Source organism: Mastigoproctus giganteus, chromosome 5 (assembly GCF_048544385.1).
Source record: "Mastigoproctus giganteus isolate SK-2022 chromosome 5, ASM4854438v1, whole genome shotgun sequence".
NCBI classification, from domain to species: Eukaryota; Metazoa; Arthropoda; class Arachnida; order Uropygi; family Thelyphonidae; genus Mastigoproctus; species Mastigoproctus giganteus.
In genome coordinates this window covers 239626223-239652151 of record NC_143579.1, presented here as the reverse complement: position 1 = coordinate 239652151, position 25929 = coordinate 239626223, and the positions used below count along the sequence as shown (strand labels likewise).

At 34.4% G+C, this 25929-nt stretch overlaps 1 protein-coding gene across 1 annotated transcript in view; it reads left to right on the top strand.

Moving 5' to 3' along the window:
- The window catches only part of LOC150086319 (E3 ubiquitin-protein ligase UHRF1-like), a 105980-nt gene that overhangs the window by 29411 nt on the left and 50640 nt on the right, over positions 1–25929 (top strand). Inside the window, exons 4-7 of the mRNA XM_090374489.1 lie at positions 1250–1539; positions 5954–6169; positions 11156–11286; positions 18427–18613. Coding sequence (XP_090230615.1) covers positions 1250–1539; positions 5954–6169; positions 11156–11286; positions 18427–18613 — 824 coding nt within the window. The remainder of the gene's footprint in view (positions 1–1249; positions 1540–5953; positions 6170–11155; positions 11287–18426; positions 18614–25929) is intronic.

Here is a 25929-nt window from a genome sequence, read left to right as displayed (position 1 = left end):
GTTTCCTTGTTATATTTCCCTGCTCAGTCAGTTATAATTCAGAAGGCTTTTACAGTTTTTTTTTCTTTTTTTCTCTCAGTGAAAAAGAAACTAATTTTTGAGTGATAAACACTGAATTTATTAAGATGGGTGTCCTCTTGGGCTGTTGGTCAAAATTTACTATTGTGAAAATAGTCTTGAACCGTGGGCAAGCCCAGATGACTTGTGGATGAAAGGGAGCTCTGGTTGGAATTACAGGCTCCTGTCTGCATGGAAATTTTTGACCAGTGACCCAGGAGTATACCCCTGCCTAGAGGAACTGAAGTTAAAAGCTAGATATCCTCTTATTCTGTTGGTAAATATTTGAGTGATTGGTTTGATTAGCCACAGGCAAGTGCAGCTGACTTTTGGATGAGGAACAGCTCTGTTTGGAATTAAAAGTTTACATACCACCTAGAAATTTTTTGCCACTGACCTAAGGAATACTTCTGTACAAGGGAACAAAAATTAAAAGTGAAATATCCTCTTATACCCTTGGTAAAAATTTGAGACCATCCAGTGTGTCACTTTGCTGCTACTGAGTGTAGCGGGCAACTCTCAAAATAGGTGTTAGTAGGATTCAAAAATTTTCCATCAGAGCTCACCGTGTAAAACATAGTTGTAATGCATGCTGAAGGAGAATCAGTTCTAATGGTGGGAATTTGTCTAGTGAGTCCTGCAGTTGCTACCAGGGTGCATTGTTGAAATGTGGCTGTAAAATGTGTACTTGGAGAGCAAGTTCGAGACCGAAGATAAAATTCAGTTCATTTTGATGATTTACACATTTATGGAATGTATTAACACTCAGAAAATAAGAAGAAAAATCACTTATTGAATCAGCATACTAGCCAATAAAATTATGCAAAAAAAATGATTCAGTCAACTATTATTTGATAGATAGAAGGATGTAGCAATGAAAGCAGCTCTCTCTTCAAAGTGCACATAGTGGAAACTAACTTGTCAAAGCATGCAGTAGCATTACATTTTTGAATATTATGAAAATAGTTACTAGTAATTTCTGGAAAAAAAAAAGTGTTATAATTTTAACTAGTATTAAAGATATAATTATCTTATTGTTTCAAAGGATTAATTTCGCATATTAACCTTTGAAAACAAGTTATGTATTTGCAGAGCATGGTAATATGATGGTTTATCTGATTTAATGCTACATAATGTTATATTATTTTTCTTCCAGATATAACATAATTGAATGAATGATTTTTTTTAATAGGTCAGTGACTTAATTGATGCACGAGATATGTCTACAGGAGCTTGGTTTGAAGCTAGAATTGTGAAGATATGTTATAAGGATGCAGAAAACTTTTCTAGAGTTGTTGATGAAGGGTGTTATACTTCATGTTTAGAAGAAAATTGTTTCAAAGATGAAAAAAGTAAATCCGTTGATCAGAATGATAATGAAGTCCATAACAAGAAAAACACATATCAGAATGGCCATAGTCCTGAATTTGAAAATGGTGAAGAAATAGATGATGGATTTCTTTATTATGTTGTGTATGAAACGTAAGTAATTTTTATTAATAAATGTTTAGTCGCTTTATGATTTTAGCATAAAGTGTGTGTGTGTGTGTGTTTAGCATATTGTGTTTAAGTGTAAAATGCAATGGTTTCCTGTTAGGATCTCCATTGCCAGGAGATTGAGATATAACAGGAAACTGAATTTTGCTGTTATATCCTAAGCAAAGGGTTTTTTTTAAAATTGAGAATATGAATACTTATATTGAATGTATTGTTCTGCAGTAGCCTCTAGTGAATGAATCACTTGGTATAACAGAATAATTCATGTCTTGGTATACAAAATTTTGATTGATTATCCAGGAGCAGGAGAATTGCAGCATGTACATACACAAAGTTAATTTATTTTGTATAAGATGGTGGTACAAACAGTTTAATAAAAACATTGAGTATATTGCTGACCGGGCTAGCCGGGTAGGTAAAGTGCCCGCCTGTCAACCCAAAGGTTGCGGGTTCAATTCCCGCCTCGGGCTGGATATCACAATGGTGCCGAACCAATCGGTTGGTTGGATATCCCGGCCACAATACACAAAGGAAGCAAGAAAAAACTGGTTCCTTCGTGTATTGATCACATCATATGAAATAAATAAATAAATTAAGTATATTTGTCAAACTTTTCTGTAGTTGCAATCTGATGAATCTCTCCCAGTAAAAGTTTAGAACTGTGTGCTGGCTGTTCTGCTCAGATGCTAAATTGCTGGCTAGCTATTCCATACAGTTGTACACCAGACTACTGCACTTTTATTCTACACTGACACAGACATCCATACAAAAGAAAAACAACAAAGATTTCCATATTAAAATGTATAGTTTGCTGTTAACAAAAACTAAATTTTAGTTTTGGAATTGTTAAACAACAAAATGCTTTTACTTATTTTCTTTAGGCATATTAAAACTGTTTTCTTCCAATGAAGCTTTTTCTGGAGAACATGTCTTTTTAACATATAGGAATTAATAAGAAGTAAAATTTGCTTTTGTTATAGCTTCTGGCAACATTGTATGTATGTAGATTTTGTAACAGAACAATGTTTCATGAAGTATATGCTTCTCTTTGTATCTTCCTCTCTTTGCAGCTGATTCTTCAACTTCTGATTTTCCTGTGTCCCCTGATAGACATTTCTTGTCTTCAGAAATGTGATGGTGTAATTATCCATGAAAACCTATTTCAATTTCCACACGATATGCTCCCCATGCAGGTCAATACAATGTCACCACTTTGCCAACATATATTTTCTTCTTCTCTCTTCTTAATCAGATAGCAATAGCTTTTCCTTCATTAGCAAGTTGGTTGTGAAGCATCTCTACTTGGCTAGTTCTGGAGGTATGCAATAAATACAATGGTAGTGCAATGACATTTCACAACTAGGAATATTTTTAACACAGAAGAATTGCTTCTTAATAATTTCTCTGATCTGTTTTAATTTTCTCTGGTGTTGTTATTTCATCCTTCTTTGAATTTAATTTGATAAGTATTGTAGACTTTAAAGGTTTATGAATTTATTTTAATGTTTAAAGGTTTATTGGATTTCTAAATGGAAATGTTTAGTTATTCAGTGCACTCACAATATATTATTCATTATTATATTGGCATCAGTATTATTCAATACACCGTGTATTGAATATAACTGATGTCGATATAATAATGAATAATATACAGGCAACCCCCGTATAAGAGGCTAAGGTAAAGAAAGCCAACACGAGAACCACGGAAAACTTCGGGAAACTGGTTTGCTGCTGCTGCTGCAGTTTTTCCATGCATTCTCGGTAAACAGACAGTGCATGTTATCGGTAGCAGGAGTAGACATAGAGAATGATATAGTGATTGTAAAATGATGTATTGTAGGCGTGATAGATGATACAATGATTAGTTTTTTCTCATTATTAAAAGCAGATTATTAGAGTTTATGAGTGTTTTTGCTATTAAAAAAAATATATTTTTACCGAGAATGCATGGAGAAACTATGGTAGCAGCAAACAAGTTTGTGGCAAATCTTGCATAACACTGTATTTTTGAGCTTTTGTATGGGGGAAACCCTGCTATTATGTTGGATGTAATTTTTCAACATTTACGTTCCTTTTTTTGAATCCCCGCTATTGACTCGCTAGTCTTTATGAATAAAAAATTACTGGGAAATTCCCGTATTTTATTTAGTTGGGAAATCCCCGTTTTAGGTTCTGTGCTTGTTTTGAGACCATAAAAAAACCGAGTTCAAAGCATGCAGTTTGTGACTTAAGGTTATTTTGGTTTTTATATGATCATTTATAAATTTTTCCGGATATGTATTACTAAACTTTGTTTTTAAGAACTGCATTGGAATAATATCTTTGTTGTGAATTAAAGTCTTTCCCTAAATTATGCCTAAGGAAAGTAAAAAAAGCACTGCTCAAATGAAATTTTGAGCAGTGCTTTTTTTTTGAATAACAAAAAACAAATTTTGAATAGTCTTAAAATAGGGGAAAAGGTATCATACATTGCAAAACGTTTAAATTGAAATGAAGCAACTATCCGGACCATAAAGAAAACTGAACAGAAAATTAGCACTGCTGTTGCTGCAGGATCTTTCATTTCTGCAAATATGACAGCTCGTCCCCGACCACCAATAATTGAGAAAATGGAAAAAGCACTGTGTATGACAATAGCAATAATAAATGAATCTCATTAGATGGCAATGTAATTAAACAAAAGGCACTAAAACTTTATAACCATTTAAAGAAAAATGGAGAATCTTCTGTTAACCTGGAGTTTGTTGGCAGTAAAGGTTGGTTTGAGAGATTTAAAAACCTCTTCTTATTACATAACATAAGAATTCAAGGGGAAAGTGCATCAGCTGATAATGAAGCTACCAAGAAGTATCTAGAGAAATTTCAAAAAATTATTATTGGAGCACGGATACACACCACATCAAGTTTTCAGTGCCGATGAGAGAGGTCTTTGGCATAAAAAAATGCCCAACAGAACGTTTCTTTCAAAAAAAGAGAAAACTGCACCAGGTTTTAAGGTATCAAAAGATTGTGTAACGTTACTTATGTACAGTAACGCATCAGGAGGTTACATGATAAAACTTATGCTAGTTTATAGATCCCGTACAATGAAAGGTGTAAATAAAAACATGTTATGCATTATGGTATATTGGAAAGCAAATAAAAAAGCTTGGGTAACTACTGATTTATTTAAAGAATGGTTTCTAAATTGTTTTTGCCATCTGTGGAAAACTACTTAAAGTGGAAGAATCCACATTTTAAAGTGTTATTACCATTGGATAATGTGCCAAGCCATCCAAACGATTTAAGTTATCCAAACATTGAAGTATTGTTCCTACCAACTAATACAACTTTTTTAATTCAGCCATTAGATCAAGGCTGAATTAAAAAAGTTAAAACTCATTACATCAGAAAATCATTACAATGGATTTTGGAAAAAAATGATTCAGAATCTATTGAAATGATGGAGGCATTGGAAACATTTTTCAGTAGTGGACCGTATCAGAATCATAGCTTTATCTCTCAAAGAAGTTAAAAACGTTAAATGCATGTTGGAAAAAAAAATGTATGGCCGGAGTCAGTTCATTCAGGAAATATGGTCGAACTGGCAGAAAACGAAATTGGTGCGATAGTAGAACTTGCTAAGTCAGTAGGAGTGGAAGGTTTTGATGATATGACTACTGAAGACATTCAAGAATTACCGGTAGAAAAGGAGGCTGGCGAAGCAGATTTGGTGGAAATGGCATCGAAGGTAAACCAAAATCAATTTAGAGGATGATAGTGCAGGTGAAAATTCTGAAGTTCCAAAATTTACACTAAAAAGCATAGAGGAAGGCATAAACTTAGCCAAGCAATAAGACTTATTTTTTTAATGCAGATCCTTTGACTGAAAGGAGCACAAAGTTCAAAAGGAAGCTTCAAAAATGCTTAACTCCATACCATGAAATCTGGATGCTGCAGAAGAAAGTTCAGAAGGTGAAGATATACTGCAACAGAGAAAACATTCTCATTTTATTGTGCTTAGCAGTGATGAAGAAGAAGAAAATTAAATGAATGTACATTATCTGAGACATATTTATCACAGTTTGTAAGATTACTATTATTCAGTTATTACTATTTTTAATAAAAATTAAGTTTCCGATAGTTATAAAAAATGTAAAATTTTTGTTAGCTTTTGGAATTTACCCCCCCCCCCACTTTTGTACTGGTTCTTAGTCCTAATAACATGGTTTCGCACTACATGAGATTTTATAGGAACATAACTACCATGTTATATGAGGGTTACCTGTATTGTTAGAGTATTGAAAAATTCTGTCAGTTTAGCATTAGTGCATAATTTAAATACACTTTAGTTGATTGTTAGCCCCTCCTAGTTATGGGAATGACATTAATGAAACAAACAATATCTATATCTTTTCAGTTATGAGGGTGATGAAGCCATGCCATTGAAGTTAAAAGATATTCGCCCACGTGCACGGACAATAGTGAAATTTAATGATGTCCAAGAAGGTGATTTGTATATGGTTAATTATAATGTTGATGAACCACGAGAAAGGGGATTCTGGTATGATTGCACAATTATCTGGAAAAAACATACCAGAACCATAAAAGAGCTCTTTGGGACCATCTTTTTAGGGTAAGTATTTTAAGAAGTTGAATGTTTCTTGCTTCATTTTGTATTTTGTATAGTTTTAACTAAATCTTTTTCTTTAGATTGCCACATGCATATTGATATTTTACATGTGATGTGGTTGTTAAAGAAAATCAGTTGAATTGTTCATTAACAAGTTTGCAGTCAAGTTCCCATTGCATCAACTATGTAAACTTGTTACTCTAAGATACCATTAGATACTGGAAAATAATGTATCTCATAATTTGGGTATTTTCTTACCATGTTGTTGTTGTTACTTGGTTTTTAGGAGCATTATTGCTCCTAAAAACCAAGGCCATATTGCTCTGTATTCTTACCATGTGTATGCCATATCCAGAAATTTCATTACTTCATACGACACATCCCCTCCACTTTTTCTTACTATTGAATACACCACGAATTATCAAACTAATAGAGCAAGCTTATCTGCGAAAATATCTAAACCTCCCAAACACTTCCTAGTTCATTGCACAAATATACGTGGTCTCAATTCTAATCTCAACGATGTATATTTCCACTTGCAGTCTGCCAAACACCATGTACCTTTTTTGACAGAATCTCAGTTTTCAGTTGATTCAACTACTGCTCATCTCAGTTGCCCAAATTATTCGCTGTATGATTCCTTTCACCTCAAAGGTGGTACTTGTGCATATGTCCGTTCCGATATTCCCTGTCAGAGACATGGTAATTTGGAATCTCCTCTTTTTGATCTTCTCTGGCTTAAAATCTCTCTAATTCATTGTGTCAAATTCATCTGTTGTCTCTATCGTTCTCCCAACTCCACTAATCACTTGGAGCTCTTTGACTCTTTGTAACTTGGCTTTCTCCAGTCCAACTTTCCTAACAGTGAGATTATTTTCTTTGGTGATTTTAATGTTCACAACTCCAGCTGGCTTCCGTTTTCTAGTCACACCGACCCAGCTGGTCGAGATGCTGAGGTTTTTGCAATTACTAATGACCTTGCACAGATATTCATTTACCTACAAGAATACCAGACAAGCTTAACCATACAGCCAACATGCTTGATCTTTTTCTCACAAACAACCCTTCTAAGTACACAATCGAAATGAGTGGTCCGTTAGACACCTCAGATCACAACTTGGTGATTGTCTCTTCTCCAATGGAGCCTTTATCTCGTGGCTGTTCCCAACCTCGTATTGTTTGGCATTACAAGAATGCAAAATGGGATGACCTGCGTTTTTCTTTTCTTCTTTTTCTTGGTTGGACTACTGTTTAAAAACTTCTGATGTCAATGTTTGCTCAGATCGTGTCAGTGAAATTATTCTTGTAGGAATGGAATCCTTTATTCCACACTCCAATTTAAAATCTTGTCCTTTATGTAAACCTTGGTTTTCCAAGAAATGTGCTAAAGCTGTTCAAGAGAAGAATGTTAAATATTGTAAAAAAAAAATTAACTTTTTTCCAGTTCTTCAGTTTCATTTTTTGCCTACACCACAGCTCGCAACAATTGTAAAGCAGTTATAAGTCCAAACTAGATTTTGAACAGAGGTAGAAAACTGTAAGAGTAGAAAACTTGCTTCTTGCCCTAATGGTAACCGAGCATTCTGGTCTCTTGCCAAAGCTATTGGCCGCAATTTTTGCCCATCTCTGCTCCCACCTCTGTCAAAACCAGTTAGTTCTGTTGTCACTTTGGCCAAGGATAAAGTTGACCTACTAGCATCCCATTTTTCTTCCAACTCGTATATTAATGATCTTGGTAAAACACCTCCCACCATTCCCAACACGCTCCATTCAATGCCCCCTGTGGTCTTCCATCAAAAGGATGTCAGAAGGATTTTTGGTGAATCTTGATGCTAAGAAAGCTCCAGGTCCTGATAGTATTTCTGCATTTGTTCTCAAAACCTGCGCCCTTGAACTTACTCATGTTCTTTGCCGCCTTTTTTTACTTTCTTATTCCAAAGGTGTTTTTTCTTCTGCTTGGAAATTTGTTCATATCCAGTCAGTTCCTAAAAATCGTGACAAATCCCTCCCATCCAATTATCGTCCCATTGCAATTACTTCTACTCTTTCTAAAGTAATGGAGAAATCATTTAACTGCCAGCTCTTAAACTACCTTGAAGCCTTCCACCTGATCAGTGATCACCAGTATGGATTCCATCAGTGTCAATCCACTGATGAAACACAAGCAGTTGTTTTTGACATCTCACAGGCTTTTGATCATGTTTGGCATGAAAGTCTTCTAAATAAGCTTTCATCTTATGGTTTGCCAACTGTTTTTTGTAGTTGGTTATCCAGTTTTCTCTCTGATCACTCACTGAGGGTGATGGTAGATGGCTCTCTGTCTTCTAACTTCTCCACTAATGCTGTTGTCCCCCAAGGTTTAGTTTTTTCCCCCACTGTTTTCCTCTTTTATATTAATGACCTTCTTCCATTAACTGGAAATCCTATCCATAGTTTTGCCTATGATAGCACATTGCATTCCACTTTCCATTTTGAGAAACTTTGCCCTGCTCAATCAGCTTCAACCTCTCGAATGTGCACTACCAGTTCCTTAAATGCCGATCTTCGGGTAATTCTCCAGTGGGGCAAAGACAACTTAGGTGATTTCAATCCTTCTAAAACTCAGTCTTGTCTTATATCTCACAAAAAGGATTCTTCTGCTCCTATGCTTATCTTTGGTGAAACTCCTATTTCTAGGCAAAATGATATATCTCTTTTGGGGATTACCCTGACTTCTGACCTCTCTTGGCACAAGCACATTACAAATATTGTTTCCTCTGCTTCAAGATTCCATTCAGAAGAGGGCAGTTAGGTTTATTAATGACTCATCTCTAACTGAGTCTCTCCACTCGCTGTCTCATAGACGTACTGTTTCTGCTGCATGCTTCTTTTACAGATACATCCATCGGCACTGTTCTTCTGAATTGGCTTCTATAATTCCCACTCTCTCTTTCAAAACAGTCTGAACATGTGCCGTCAACATCCATTTACTGTCCAACTTCAAACCCACAGAACCAACTTTTCATCTTCGTCGTTTATTCATTCAACTGCCGTTTTCTGGAACAACCTTCCTTTATACATATTTCCTGAAAATTACAGTGTATAGAAGTTCAAGTCTAGTGTCAACAAATATCTTCTCAACCTCCAACCCAAGCATGGTACTAAGTACTATAGGTTCTAATACCTCTTGTGTTTGGGGTTTTCATAAAAAAAAAAAAAAAAAAGAAAATTCTTGACATTAAAAATCCTTTTGTTTTTTTTCATCTTTTTATGAAATATTCACCAGTGGTGCTTACTTGGTCAAATTGGGTACTGAAGTACTGGATTTCATTTATAGTGCACGAATAAAAATGTTAAACCACTTAGCTGTTATATTTAATGGCTAATATTACCTTTGTTTACTGTTACTTACATCAACAACATAATCTTACATATATATTTACAGTGATTCAACGATGTTTTGGAACTCCAATTTAAAGTGAAATGAAACAATGAATTAGTCTTTCTAAACTTAAACATTCGTTATAAGAATCTCCATGTGGATTTCACTCTTTTAACTTGTATGTTTTATGGATTCAGTTGAGAAATGGTAGCTGTATAATTTTGAGTAATATTTTATTGTTCTTGTTTATGTAAAGTTGTCATTGTAAAAATTTGAATTTATTAGGGAAATTAATTTTATCAAGCTTACACACAAATTTTTCAGAATATTTTTATTCTTCTTTATTATTTTTATTAAAATATTTTTCAGAATATTTTTATTATTTCAGAATTTTTATTTTTATTCTGTAGATTATTTATCTACAGATGGTAGAGTTTTATTATAAAGGCAGGCCTATATTATTAACTCATTTGTGAGTACATACCAAGGTCATTAGGCACTTTCAACTAGCCTGTCCACACAGCTGATAAAAAAGTTTTCCTTTAAAGTTTAATCCCCCCCCCCCATTGAATATTTCCAAAATCTTTAGTTATTGAGCAGAACAAAAATGCAAGATCTACAGAATTTTACTAAGCATAATGCTTGTGAAACTGATCTGTGCTAAGTTGGGGGTGGGGAGAACCCAACTAGCATCAATACATTTTTCCATCTTCCTACTACAGTAAAACCACTTACCTTAATAGATTATTATGGGGGGGTGAGGCCTGTCTACTAAAGCTGATCCAATAAGTTGCAAAGCAATATGTCTCTATTTATTAAATAGGGCTGATTAGCTAAGTTCATTTGCAGGGAATTTCCTATTGATTTCTTCTACAATAATTCAAAGGCATCCCTAATCCTTGAATCTCATCGTAGAATAGGTATTGAAGAATCCAGCTATTATACAGTCATTTTACTTTATATAAATCCCTTTATGTATTTGTTCTTTTGAGGGGATATTTTTAGGCCACTTGCCAAAGTTCCTTTATGATTGAACATACTAAGAACCATAGTGCAAAGTAGACATGTTGATACTAGTACAGGAACATCTACTGAGTGATACGAAGCAGTTCTGTATGTACAGGATGAACAACTTCATGTCCTAGCTGGAGGCATGATATAGATTGGTATGAATGCAACCTGTGTGTTAAATATTTTGATCAAACTTGGGATTGAACATGGGTTACAACATATTGCTAGTTGTCAGTAGTTTCCAACCGTTTCAGCATTACTTTCCCAATTTTTTTGCCAATGTTTGCCAATTTTTTGACATGTGCTTATTGTATTCCAGATTATATGCAGATTAGGTGATATGTCTCTTACAGAAAAAATCCTTAAATTTGGATTGGTTACAGATTTCCTGTAACAAAGCTGCAAATTTTCACTTTTCTAGTACCAGCCATTATTAAGATATTTAATTCACCAAAGTTGTTTTTAATTACCCCAATACACAGTAATTCCTGTAAAGTTTTTTAGTTTTCTGAATGACTAATTACTTTCCTACCTGCTTTAATATTTTCTCTTAATTTAGGAATTTGATTTAAAGTTAAATTTTTAATTCTTGGATCTTAATTTTGCTTTTATTTTAGCCCAGATTACACTGCTGTTGATAATTGTCGATTAATGTTTTTGGACGAAGTATTTAAGGTAGAAAAGAGATCAGAGATTTCTCCAGCTCTTACTGAACAAAGACAGGAATGTAATGAGTCACCAGTAAAAAGTAAGGTGCATATATCTTTAACTTTGAAAAGGAAAAAAGAAAAAAGATATTTTTGAAATCATGTTTCATTGATGCATTCTCTTAATAAAACATTGACAGTTAGTAACTTCAGGTTAAAGCTGTGAAAACTTGTTTAGCAGTTAGCATTTGGCTAACAAATTGAAACATTTCTGTTTTTTTCTTATAATGACATGTCCTTATGTGCAAATTATAATATGTTATCCATATGTGTTTTATAGTGCTGAATGCGAATATGACCTTAATTTTGCTATCATGTCTGTTTTTTTTTTTTTTTTTTTTTTGAAAAAATGAGTGTTTGTTTTACTAGTGAATTGAGCATTTAAAAAATTTTAATGAAATGTGAATTTTTATGAGCTTAAAATGTTTTGAACCTTGATTTCCACTCATTACTTATTAGACAGTATCATTCCATTCTGTCAAGTCATCCTGCTTGTGAAACACCATATTGGAATTAGGCTTACAAGATGTGTGAAATTTTTTTTTTTTTCTCATAATATATGAAGTGTGGCAGTAAAATTCCTGGACTTGGTGTGCAATAAAAAGAACACAAAATGGTGGAACTAAAAAATGGTATTATTTTTATTTAAAGTAATCACCATCTGATTGAATGTATTTATTACACTATTCTAAAAGTTTCTGAAAAAGTCAGCAAAGGCATACAAAGATATGGTGTTCAGTTTGGCAGTTACATATTTCTTTGTCTTCATCGTCCTGAAATCTCTTTCCTTTCCTTTGAGTGTAGTTTCACTACTTTTTTTTTTTTTTTTTTTCACTACATCAGAACTATTTTCACAACAAGTACAGAATTGGGGGGGGGGACAGTGTCATGCAACAAAAACCAGCTGCCTTTCTCTTGAAATTGTGGCCTCACCTGGATAATATGCTTTCAGTAGCCTTTGAAGCACTTGTATGTAGAATGCAGCATTGACTCTCTCCTCTTCGGGTAAAAATTCCTTGTGAATCACACACTGCTTGTCAAAAAATATGAACAGCACAGTCTTAATCCTGAACTTTCATGAACTTTTTTTTTGGGCCTTGGTGATGTTTTGAAATTCTCTGCATGCTCTGATGCTTCATCTCAGGGTCATACTGAAACACCCAACACTCATCCCCAGGTGAAGTCTTTGCATGATGATATTCTTCGTTGCTTCTGTTTATTCATGAGATTGTTGGCACAAATTTTGCATGGAGCTTTTTCCTTCGTACAGAATTCATTGAATGGTTTCCTTATTCATATACGAGTCATTAGCCACCATTCTGTGGGTCAAACAACAATCTCTTGCCACAGTTTCCTGAAGTTTTGCAACCCTCCTCATATTGAGAGATTGATGGATGCCCACATCTAGAGTAATCACAAACATCCTTATGTCTTTGAATCGTTTATGCCATTCAGACACACTGGTATGACTTAACATTTCATCACCATAGATGATTTTTAACATTTCATATATTTCTGTTTCAGATTTTTTCAGTTAAAAGCAAAATTTGATATTCCTTCATTGCAAAATCGTGACATGGAATGTTAATGCTACTGACGAAACTAGTTGCTACATGCAGTCTGTGGCGCCTCCGTAGCCAGGTGGGAAGGAGCAGCAGTGCGTAGCACACGCTTCTTGATTAGACGGGGGTTCGAGCCCGTCACCACCAAATACGGAGGATGCGGAAAGGTCAGGGAATGACCACCGCATATCCCGGAGCAATATGGCCTTAGTTGCTAATGCTCCTAAAAACCAAATAAACAACAACAAACAACATGCAGTCTGTCAGCCTACTGGACAATCTCTGTACCATCTGTTGGAAGAAGTTTGAAATACAGCGTACCACTTCAGTTTATTTTCAAACTCATTGAACCTGACCACAACAGCAACAGTCTGGAAACTTTATTACCACACCTTGTAATATGTTATCCATACATGTTTTATAGTGCTGAATGTGAATTCAACCTTAATTTTGTTATCATATCTGGTTTTTTGAGAAAATGAACATGTCCGTTTTACTAGTGAATTGAACATTTTAACAAATTTTAACAAAATATGAATTTTTATGAATTTAAAATGTTTTGAGCCCTAATTTCTGCTCATTACTTATTAGACAGTGTTATACCGTTCTGTCATGTCATCCTGCTTGTGAAACACTGTATTGGAATTGGGCTTTCAAGATCTGTGATATATTCTGTACAGATGGCATTTTCTCTATATATGTGTAATTACTGAATTTGACCACCTCATCCGTAATGGACTGTGCTGCATAGCTCTCAGTGTAAAAAGCCAAAAGCCGTATTTAACACAGATTTCTTATTTGTGTTAATATGCCAAAATTTATTGCAGGAGTGACAGTGAGAGGCCAAGCTTACAAAATTATGTACAGTATACCTTCATTAACTTGATATTGTATTATTTGACATGCGATGCATTTTGAAGTCTTTACTGTTTCCTAACCAGCGTATACGGTTTTATATGCATTTTAGTACAGATTATTACAGCTTATTCAAAATACATCCTTAATGAAATTTGAAGTCTGCATTGGTTCCCATAACTTGTGAATACCTTGTGTAATTTGAGAAGACTGCTGAAATCCTAAAGGAAAACATTGTTATAATGAAAATTTGTTATTACATGGATGCAGCTTATTGTGATCACTTTGGGACACAGCTTAATCAAAAACAATAATGAATGAAACAGGAATACAGCTGTTTATTGATGCACAATCAGTGTGTACATATCCACTCTCCACTGCACAGTTACATCTTTCTTGTATTGACTAAATTAACGCATTAACTAACTTTCTATTTGTGAATATGTACCACAACTAAAAGATTATTAATATTTTAAATGAGGATCACGAAAATTCTGCACATCGTTAATAAGATCTGACTAAATATTTCTTTGGATTAATTGATACTACCATGTTCTATCTGAATTTGTACAGATATTTTGAATCCATTTAAATTGAAACACTTGTTTTGGTCTCTAGAACCTTTAATTAATCAAGTTTTACTGCATAGTGTTTCCTGATACTTTTCTTCATTGTAATGCAATGCTGAAAATTTAAATTACATACATGCACAAGTGAAGCAGTAATAGCATCTCTCAGTAAGTAAAAATATATATTAAAGGAAGGATGGCAAGCTATTCAGTGCAGGGAGAGCAAGTGCTTTCCTCCCTTAGAGGTAAGAAATTTAAGAAAATGATCATGGTAACAATTTTATGAAGTGCCATTTGTTTTAAAATTCATGACTTATTTTAAAAGAATTCCTTTAACCTTAAAATGCATTCTGGCAGCAGTGAAAACTGACTTGGATTTCATTGCAGAAGGGAATATCTGTTTTTTAAGTGCTCATTTAAATGCCATAAATAGTGGGCATGTAAGAATGATACATATGATCAGTAAAACTTGTCAGATTGCAAGGCAAAGAAATAATTTACGTAGATGAGACTTGCATGGCAGTCATATAACAGCTGGAGTTGATAATATCTTGAAGAAAGTGGTATGTACAGTCAGAAAATGCCTTCAGTTAATTATTGTACGTTGGTGGAGGTAAGGGGTTTGGAAACAACCATAATGATATGAACTGTGAAAAGGTTTGAAAGTAGAAGGAAAAATTCTTACAGAATCTTTTATCTGACTGTAATTGCAATTGATGATGCCAGTTATTGTTTCCAACAAAATAAAACACCAAGTGCAATATCCTAAAAGAGATTTACAGGAATGATTTCAGATGAACAATAATGCTATAGACTTCCACTTTACTATGGAGACAATTGAGTTTGTCTGAGGTAAAATCAAAGGCCAGATTGCTCCAGAACTTCACTACACCACATTAAGGTATCGGAAATATCCTTAATTCCCGTTTGTTGTGAAAATACTGATGAAGCTGCTTGAAGAATACTTAGTGGATAAATGGAAAAAGTTAAATTGCAATTGCAATCTAAAATAAGTATTGGGAAAATTGAATGTTGAAAGGACAAAGTTGACAGAATGATAATAAAAGGATGAATCATTGTACTACAATCAGTATCATCCATTTCTGACAATGATTGTAGTACAGAAGAGTTAATGTTCATAAATAATTTCCAATTAAAAAATAATTCATGCTTTCCATCATACAAATGTGTGACGTCTAAACTGGAGACCTGATTTTCTGAGGTGGCTAATATACTGAAATGGCAGCTTCACTGTCCCATGGGAAATAGTGCAGTTCAGTTGAACCCTTATAAAATCAGGGACAGTGTCATGATGTCTGAAAAGTTACCAAGTTGTGAAAATGTGTTGTTGTTGTTTCGTTTTTTAGGAGCATTAGCAACTAAGGCCATATTGCTCCGGGGATATGCAGTGGTCATTCCCTGATCTTTCCGCATCCTCCATGAAAGAGTGAAGCCTTAGTGGCTGATGAAGTACATCCAGTTATAACGAAAAAGGCTTCACGTGATTAAGGGTTTACCTGTTAATGTGATCAGATTAACAGGTAAGCCCTTCCAACTAATTTAGAAACTACTCTAGGAATGTTTCATGAACTACTTTATTTTTTAATTAGTGTTAATTAAATTATTAGCAAAAGTGTAATAATTGTACACATAAAGGAGTATCGTATAATTAGGAGACATTCTATTGTAAATAATCAAATATCATTATCAAATTGAAAATCGAAAACTTCTCAAACATGTCCCCCCCCCCCAAAAAAGACTCGAAGACAGGAAACAGTGAGTTCCCAAAATGTAACTAAAAATAGTTTGTGTTTGACATTGAAGTGGTTCAATTCCTTTAAAATTGTATCATTTTGATAATAAATTACTTAATCTACCACATGATATAATGGTGTAGTGTCTTTCTTTAACATAATAATGAACAATCGTACACTCCCCCCCCCCCCACTTCCATAGTAAGTAGAGTTTTGTAAAATTCAAAGAAAAACTTTTGAAGAAGGGAAATTAATGTAAGCGTTTAATAATGGAAAATAATATTTATTATAGTTTCATTGTGGGGGGGGTGGCATAATATGTTTGCTTCCTTATCATTGTGCCATTTTAATACTAATATACATGTGACACTTGGTGAATGCATGAAAATGACTGCAGCTTCTAGATGCAAAAAAAAATTCAAATCATTAAAAGCAGGAAGAGTACAACTGGCATTTCATATTTTTTATGTAACTTTTATTTTCTGAATTCATATTGTGGTGTGTGTGTGTGTGTGTGTGTGTGTTTTGCTACTATATTGATATACCGTACTGATTCCAATATAATCAATCATATTAATTTTGCATATTTTTTTCTGATACTGAAAGTGACACCACAAATTTAACAGCATTTCAATTTTTTTAAAAAAAATCAGAGAGCATTTTCAATTCCTTTTTGTTTTTTGGTACATGTTATATATAATTTGATTTAAATTTATATTATTCATTTTTATGTACTAGTTCATATAATGTGATTATTTTTTAATACTGTTTATTCTATAGATATTTTCTCTGTGGAATAGCAAATATTTTTTCCCTAAAAGAAATATCTGTTTTAATTTTTTAGTGCATAAGTGGCTAATTAGAAGGGTCTTATAAGCTTGTAACAGATAAAACTACACCTTGTTCAGTGTACTTTCACCTCTCGTATTCTTATATGACCATCCCAATGAGTTAATTTCATGCTGACTGGCTGAAGGCCACCATTTAAGTTTTTAGGCTATAAACCTATAATAATAATGTTAGTAGGATTTTGAGGAGGCCATTTTGCAATATACTATTTGTTTCTTAGATATGGTTTCATCAACAAGCATATACTGGTTTTGCAAAATTACAGTGCGTTATCTTGTGGGATAGGGCACTGTCTAATTCTGTAACATTATCAAGTAGATAAATAGTTTGATTAGCTACTGCAGCAGGAAAAATCTCACATATAATTTAAATTTCCTTATGTGTAGTACTTCTGAAACACCCTGTATTAATCTAAAACAACCCAACCCAACCCAACCCAACTCACTGGAATTTTTTTCTTTCTTTTCTTGGGTGGGGGAGTAATTTTTTGTATCACTCATTCCAGTTGAGGCTGAATTGGTTGAAGGGTGCACTTTGTGAGTTGTGAAAATATTTTTGCAAGGCTTTAATTTTTTTTACTGAAATGAATCATTTTTTGAAATTACTTTTTAAACTTTATTCTTCTCAAGAAAAATAACATGTACTTGTTCAGGCTTTAAATGCTTGTTATAGCAATTAATGGGCATAAGGTTCATTGTAGATGATACTAGCTTTAAATAGAAACACTGTCCTGTTTCTATTTAAAGAATTTACATATAACTTTACTCTGTATAAGAGCTTATTGAAAATTTTAAAATTCAACTCATCCGTTGGTTTAACCAACTTCCCCCCCAGGTGATTTTAACAACTACTCAACTGAAATTTAAAATTAAGTTTCCCACGACCAACTTAGCCCTTTTTTGAAGATCTCTGTCAGTGTGGTGATGTATTTGTAGTTGATTCTTTCGAAGGACTTTAGAGCATGGAGTGTCACTTTGAAATTATTATTTATTAAAAAAATAATTCTTTTCTTTCTTTTCTTTATTATTTTTCTTTTCCAAAAAAAAAAATTTCATCTGCAACTGTTTTTGCAAAATAACAGTAGATAGCTTCCTTAAAGAATTCTGTGAAAGGCCCAGGTTTGATTTCAGTTGCTGCTGAAGTTGGAAAATGCTTCCTTTTGGAATTGGAGGGACCTTTCAGTCTTTTGGTATTGTGGCAACACTATACAAAAGACTAATGCACCCCTTGGCTGAACTAGTCAGCCAAGGGGCATGTGGTTTTCCCCTCCTCAAAACTAGTTTTTCATTTAAAAAAGTATACAAGCTGATGATAAAATACATATTATTTATAGACATTATATACCTTTTCCTCATGGCCCATACATTGACTTACCCAACCCAAACCTATTCTTTGCTAAAAATTCACCACTAGAATCTAAGACTACACAGAATGAAGCTAGTAATACTATCCCTGAAAGGTTTGAAAATCCTGGTATGGTTTATAAAAAATAAAAATGATACATATAATTTTTTTTATTAGAAAATATTATGATTTCCTTTGTCTTTTTATGACATCAAATTGGTTTTTTTTTTTTTTTTTTTTTTGTATAGGACAAAATAAACCTGATTGTTCAGAGTGTAAAGATGATCCCAATAAGAGATGCAAATCCTGTGCTTGTCATGTCTGTGGGGGGAAAGATGATCCTGGGAAACAGATCTTATGTGATGAATGTGACATGGCTTATCATATCTCATGCCTGAAACCACCTTTGAAAGAAGTTCCAGATGTTAATGAATGGTAAGATTTTTTTTGCTCCATTGCTTGAAATATAGTAGTATTCACCCATTCCTTTACATACAGGATGTAATGTACTCACTAATTTTTTTTTTTTTTTTTTTTTGTATCAAGCAATTTTGAATTGTGAAAGACAAAATAAAGGACAGTAGTTGCTCTGTTAAACAATAATTAATACTATAATAACTAAATGTAACAAGGCATAATACTATAAGAGCTTAAGATTATACTATTAAATATAGGTGTAGATACACCATAGTATGGCTCTTAAATGAAACTACAATTGTAGTGTAAAGGCTTCAATTGTATCTCATATTGTGGTCATCCTTCACAACGAGTTGCCACGTATTGCACTACCTCGAATAAGAAACACTTCACTAATAGAGAAGACTATTGTTACTTATTCTCGATGGGCACCACCATCCAGATGGCACCATTTCAAAGCTTGTTGGCTTTTCATCAGTGGGTGGGCAGGTACCCTTGTATTGCACTCATGACAATCCAGTTGTGAAGTTATATTCCCACAATATGAAGGATGATCACCACAAGAGATACAATTGAAACGATGCCTTTACGCTACAATTGTAGTTTCATTTAAGAGCTATACTATGTGTATCTACACCTATATTTAATAGTATAATCCTAAGCTCTTATAATTTTGTGCCTTGTGTGGTTGGTGGGCATCTCTCATATTGTGGGAATAACTTCACAACTGGATTGTCATGAGTGCAGTACTATACTAGGGTACCTGCCCACCCACCCACCAATGAAAGGCCAAGCTTTAAAATGGTGCCATCTGATGGTGATGCCCACCTAGAATAAGTAACAATAGTCTTCTCTATTGGTGAAGCATTACTTATTCAAAGTAGTGCAATACATGGAAACTCGTGAAGCATGATCACAATATGAGATACAATTGAAATATGCCTTCACACTACGATTGTAGTTTCATTTAATAGCTACAGTATGGTGTATCTACACCTATATTTAATAGTACAAAAATTAATGTGGTTTTTTTTTTTTTTTTTGTTTGTTTGTTTCAAGATAGGTTATAAATTTTCATCACTAAACTGAACCAGCCATTCATTCATGATGATGATGGTAATGTAATAATTCTTGAAACTTAAATACTGTTAAATAATTATATCTGTTATTAAGAAAAGTAATGTCTTTCATAGCATAACTTTTTTTATATATTAAAAACCCAAACACAGAAAGGTATTAGAACCTATAGTACTTAAGTACTGTACATTGGTTGAAGGATGAGAAGATGAAAGAAGATACTTCTTGACATTAGACTCAATTTCTGTAGATTATATTTTTTAGAAATACATGTGAAGGAAGGTTGTTCCAGAAAATGGAAGTTGAAGAAATACATGAGGAAGAAGAAAAGTGCCCATGGAAGTAGCTATAGAAAAAGCAGTAGAAACACGAGATGTATATGAGACAGATAGTGGAGAGACTGTAAGAGATGGGCCATTAATTAACCCATCTGCACTATTTTGAACGAAGTCTAGAAGACTGAGAGAAAACCCAGTGTTTTAGATGCAGAGGAAGCAATATTAGTGATGTGCTTATGTCCAGAGAGATTTAGAGTTGTACCCTCAAAATGTAAGGAAGATTGGATCTCTCCTTGATGCCCATCATAACCTCAAAAGACTTCAGTCATACTGCATGATGGGAGAGTTGGGAGGAGGTTGCCATATCTTTGCTCTGGAGACTAAACATGGGATTCATCACTTAGAGCCTCCAGTAAGCAAAGTGGTGGTATTGCACTGGTTGATGAGAGTCATCTACCACCTAGTATTGCCTAATAACACAGAGTGGTGGTTTTCTTTTGTGTGATGTGGGTGGTCATCTCCAGTATATTAGGTGCCATATTTCAGGATTTGCACATGGGGTTTATACACAGGGTTACTAACAGTCTCCACCATTTTGAAGATGCAAGCAGAGGATTGGTTGTTGCAGAATGACTGGACACTTCATCGAAATTTGATCCACTTGACAAGTGTTACTTGAATGTCAGTTTCATCATTGTTTTTAACTCCAGGTAGTAAGCTGTAGCTTGTCATACCTGAGAGAATGTCTGTGACAGCCTCAAGGACTTTTGATGGAAGAAAAACTAATCAAACAGAAAAAAAAACGTCTTTAATTTAATGTATTATCAAATTAAAGACAACTTTTTAACAGATTTTTCTAACTTGATTCTTTTTGTCTGGTGTGTAACAAGTTCTTGTATTCCATTTAAGTAACGTTTTTACAGCTGAGATGCCAACTATCTCATCATCATGGCTGCTTTAACTTCATTAAATTTATGACTGTCAGATTATCTGTTGCATCCTTTTAAATTTCACAGGTGTGTGAATTATACAAACTTTTGGAAAGGACAACAATTCTTAGACTGTTTTGAGCTTATTTGCAGTTTCAGTTGTTGCCATTGTTTTGAGTACAGATGTTTGGATTCTTGTAAATGTCCAGATACTGCTTGCGATGCATTCTTCTAAGTGTGAAGTTGAGGATAATTCATTTACAGTTTTGGTTAATCTTGGTGACAGTTTTTTACTGTATTTACTTGAATATCTTAATTTTTCATCGGTAACACATTCAGTCTGTTCAGATTTCAATATCAGCACCATCAAAGAACTGAACAAGGACCTTCACTTTTTTCATTCTTATTTCTGTTTCATAGGCTTTGGGAGAGGCAGCTGTTTTGATAATAACAGTTATTTTGATAACAGTAGATGAGACAAATGCATCATTCCAAAGAGAGCATTATGACTGCATGACAGAGAACAATGCTGAATTAGGAGCTCTAGTTCCATTGAGAAGTTATAGGGTGGAAAGTATTGAAGCAGTAGAGAAGGAATACATGAAACCAATGATGGTGAACCAAAGACATGAATGCAATGAAAATATACTGGAATGCAGCCACTCGTAAAGACTATATACAGGCAGGTCCAACTTTACGAGTTCCCGGGTTTGAGGTGTTCCCCCCCCCCAATTAATAAGTATCAACAACATCGAAAATATGAACATTAATTGCAAAAAATGAATGTTAAACATTCATAAATACCGCATTTCAAACCATGCGCGTAGCTATACAATACAGTGTACCACACTTTACGATATTAATCCGTTCCAGAGATACCATCGTATCATGAAAATATCGTAATGTGAACCCAATAACACATTGTTTTTTGGCAATTCGTTCCACAACCTTGGAAGTTAAATTTTCGCTATGTAACTTTCTAAAAGGTCGTTTTTATAGTGTAAATTGTATTAGTTACCAATTAAAATTATTAAAATGCACTACACTTTCATCGTTATCATATGTTCTCTTATAAGAACCAATTTTGAACGGCTTTGTGATATTTTTCTAAAGCAGATTTCTGTAGGTCACGACCATAAAACAATAAAAATAAGGCGAAGGTAAAGAAAGCCTGCACGAGAAGCACGCAAAAGTTCGATGAAATTTACTGGTAAAAGTCCTTTGCTGTAACTGCATTTGTATTGTTGCTCGCTCAGTAAACATACATTGGGTGTTATCGGTCAGGAGTAGAAATTGAATCCCATGTGGATTCAATGTGGTCAGGTTACCCCCTCCCGAAGTGGAGGGGGTAACCTGACCTTTTTTCTTTAGAATCACTGGTAGACTAGTGGATAAATTGTTAATTAAAGGGGAAAAAAAGCAAAGGAAGCCCACATGAGAAGCACAGCAAATTTTGAAAAAGTTTACTGGTGAAACTATGTTCATCATCATCATCATCAGCCATTTTCAATCCACTGCAGAATGAAGACCTCTCCAGCAACTTTCCAGTTCCTTCTGTTTTGAGCACTGGCCATCCATTTACTACCCAAAAACTCATGAATTTCATCTATCCATCTCCGCCTTTGTCTTCCAGGTTTTCTTCTAGCTCCTCTTTGATACCATTCTGTTATTTTCTTAGTCCATCTGTCATCATGCCTTTGAGCTATGTGTCCTGCCCAAGACCATTTTAGTCTTTAGTTTTGATAAGAATGTCCTTTACTTGAGTTTGCTGCCTAATCCATGTGTTTCTCTTCTTATCTAACAGTCTGATTCCCAATATAATTCGTTCCATTCTTTGCTGTGTAGTTCTCAGCTTCTCTTCCATTCTTTTGGTGAGTGCCCAAGTTTCACTTCCATAAGTCATGGTGGGGAGTATACAAAGTACATTGATTCATTATTTTACATTTCAGACAAACTGGGATATTGCTCTTCAGTATGTGACTATATTTCCTGAATGCTATCCATCCAAAATTTATTCTTCTCTTGACTTCCAGCCATTTATCATTATTACAACTAATAACTTGTCCCAGATAAGTGGACATGGACATGTGTTTTTGTAATGGGCGGCACCTAGAACGTCAGTTCATCTCCGCCTCGTATCTTTGTGAAGAACAGTACCACTGTAGAAGGGCCAGAAATAAGTAGTGTATGTTTGTGTGTATTCTGTGTGTGTTCTGTTGTTGTGTCTGACCGCTTGGCTACCCAGAATCATCAGTCACCTGGACAGATGATTCTGGGTACTTGTCCACACCACGGGAAGGTGGGCCAGTCTCAATGGAGCTCGCACTGTCTCAATTCGAGACTCTGACCCACCTGATGTTGGCAAAAGATGGGCCAGATTCCTCTGGGGGCCCACTCCAGAGGAGAGGGGAAAAAAAAAAAAAAAAAAAAAAAATTTCCCCGTGGTGTTAAAAAAAAAAAAAAAAAAATATATATATATATATATATATACATATATATATAAAAAAAAAATAAATAAATAAAAAAAATAATAAATAAATAATAAATAAAATAATATAAAATAATAATAATAATAAAAAAATAATAATAAAAATAAATAAATAAATAATAAAAAAAAATTTAGGCAATGTTGCTCTCTATTGAGCAGCTCCACCAGCCAAAGGAGTAGAATTATTCGTAGCCGTATAACTAATTCTTCTTCTTGTGAAAACATCAGATGCAAACTGCTGAAGAGCAACATAAGAATTCTTGTCTCCCACCAGCAAAGTTTCATGCCCATGAGAGAGTGTAGAACTTTAGTTTTGATAAGAATATGACTCCACCTTTTCAATTACTATTATCTGTCCCAGATAAGTATATGACTCCACCTTTTCAATTACTGCTCCTTCAATCATTATTTCCTTTTCCGTGGCATACTTGTTCATCATTACTTTTGTTTTAGCCATATTCATCTTTAGTCCAAAATCCTTACTAACTGTGCATAACTGATTAAGATTTTCCTCTAATTCTTTGGGATCGTGACTTATGACCACAATGTCATCTGCAAATCGTAAATGGTTTAGGTACTCTCCGTTCACATTGACTCCTTTCTGCGACCAGTCTAATCTTCTGAAAGCTTCCTCAAGGGCAGCAGTAAACAGCTTCGGAGATATTGTCTCTCCTTGTCGAACTCCTTTCTCGATTTTAAATTTGCTACTGTCTTTGTCTAGTCTAATAAAGGAGGTAGCACTCTCATATATTTTTTTCAAAATCATAATATATGGTGTATCTATGCTTGTCTTTCCAGTGCCCGAAACATTGCCTTATGCTGTATGGAGTCAAATGCCTTTTCATAATCCACAAATGCCAGGCATAATGGTGTTTTATATTCATTTGCTTTCTCCATTAGCTGTGATATTACGTGAAGGTGATCCATAGTTGAGAATCCTGTCCTAAAGCCAGCTTGCTCTTTCGGTTGATTCTCATCAACTATTCTTTCTAATCTGTTAGTAATGACCCTTGTGAACAACTTGTAGATGTGGGATAGCAAGCTAATTGGTCTATAATTTCCAATTTCTGATTTATCTCCTTTCTTATGCAGCAAAACTATGATTGCATTATTCCACTGCTTAGGCGTCACGCCTTTTCTAATGCACTTTGTAAAGAGCCTTGCCAGTTTTTGTGTTATGTCTCTTCCTCCCAATTTTAACAACTCTACAGTAACTTCATCTTCCCCCGGGGCTTTCCCATTCTTCATTTTCTTCAGTGCATGTTCTACCTCATCAGGAAGAATATCGGGTATGTTGTATGTGTTGCTACTTTGCAATCCGTCTTCCCCACTGCTGGTATCATTTCCTCGCTCCTTGTATAATTCTCTATAGTAGTCTTTTGCTATTTGAATTATGCCTTCTCTGCTGTTTATAAGTAAATCATCGCTATTCTTCAGTTTCAGTATCATTTGTCTTTCTGTATTACTGCTCATGGCTGCTGATTTAAATCCTTTGTTTTCCCTTAATGCTTGTTCTACTTTTCTTGTGTTAAATCTTCTTATGTCCTCTCTGAGTCTGTTTCTAATGGCTTTGCATAACTCAGTATACTCAATTTTCTCCCTGTCAGTGTTTTTCTTGCTCTTCATTTGTCGTCTTTGGTTCATCATGACAAGTGTTTCTTGGCTAATTTTTTCTTCTTTGGATTTCTGTTTCCCTATAGGTTTCTTGGGCTTTATCACTTTCAGAAAGTTGTAATATTCCTCGTTGATATCTTGGTCCTGAGCAGTCTGCAGAAGCTCAAACTTGTTCTTAAGTTCCAGTACATGTTGCTTTTTCTCCTCTTCTGTTATCTCAAAGACCTTCGTATTATTTACTCGAGTCAGTTTTTTCCTTTCCTACATCTATATCAAGTGTACATCTTACCATTCTGTGATCACTTCCAACATTTACCTTATTCAGGACGGTAACATCATTCACAATATATCTTCTGTTAATGAGGATGAAATCGATTTCATTAGTTGTTAATCCATTTGGACTCTTCCATGTCCACTTTCTGTTCACCTTTTCTTGAAAAAAGTGTTCATTACTGACAGTCCTTGAGATTCTGCAAATTCCACAAGTCTTTCACCTCTTTTATTTCTTTCACCAACTCCAAAATTTCCTATAGTTCCTCTTTCTGCACTGTTTTGCCTTTTTCCAACCTTAGCATTGAAGTCCCCCATAATAATAGTGTAGTGGGTTTTCTGCTCATCTAGAAGACTCTCAATTTCGGTGTACATTTCTTCAACCTCTTCATCATCATGGCTCGGTGTTGGTGCATAAATCATTATAATCTTTAGCTTGTACCTCTTAGAAATCTTGAGTATTAGTCTTGACACGCTTGGTGATGTACTTTTGAATTCCAAAATGTTGTTTTTAAAATCTTTATGGACCAGAAAGCCAACTCCACCTTCACTCCTTTCAGTGTTTCCATTGGTGTACAGCAGATTTCCACTTGATAAACTTATAAGTGATTCATTTCTTCTTCTTGTTTCAGCCAAACCGATGATATTCCAATTCACATTTTCTAATTCCTTTTCCAG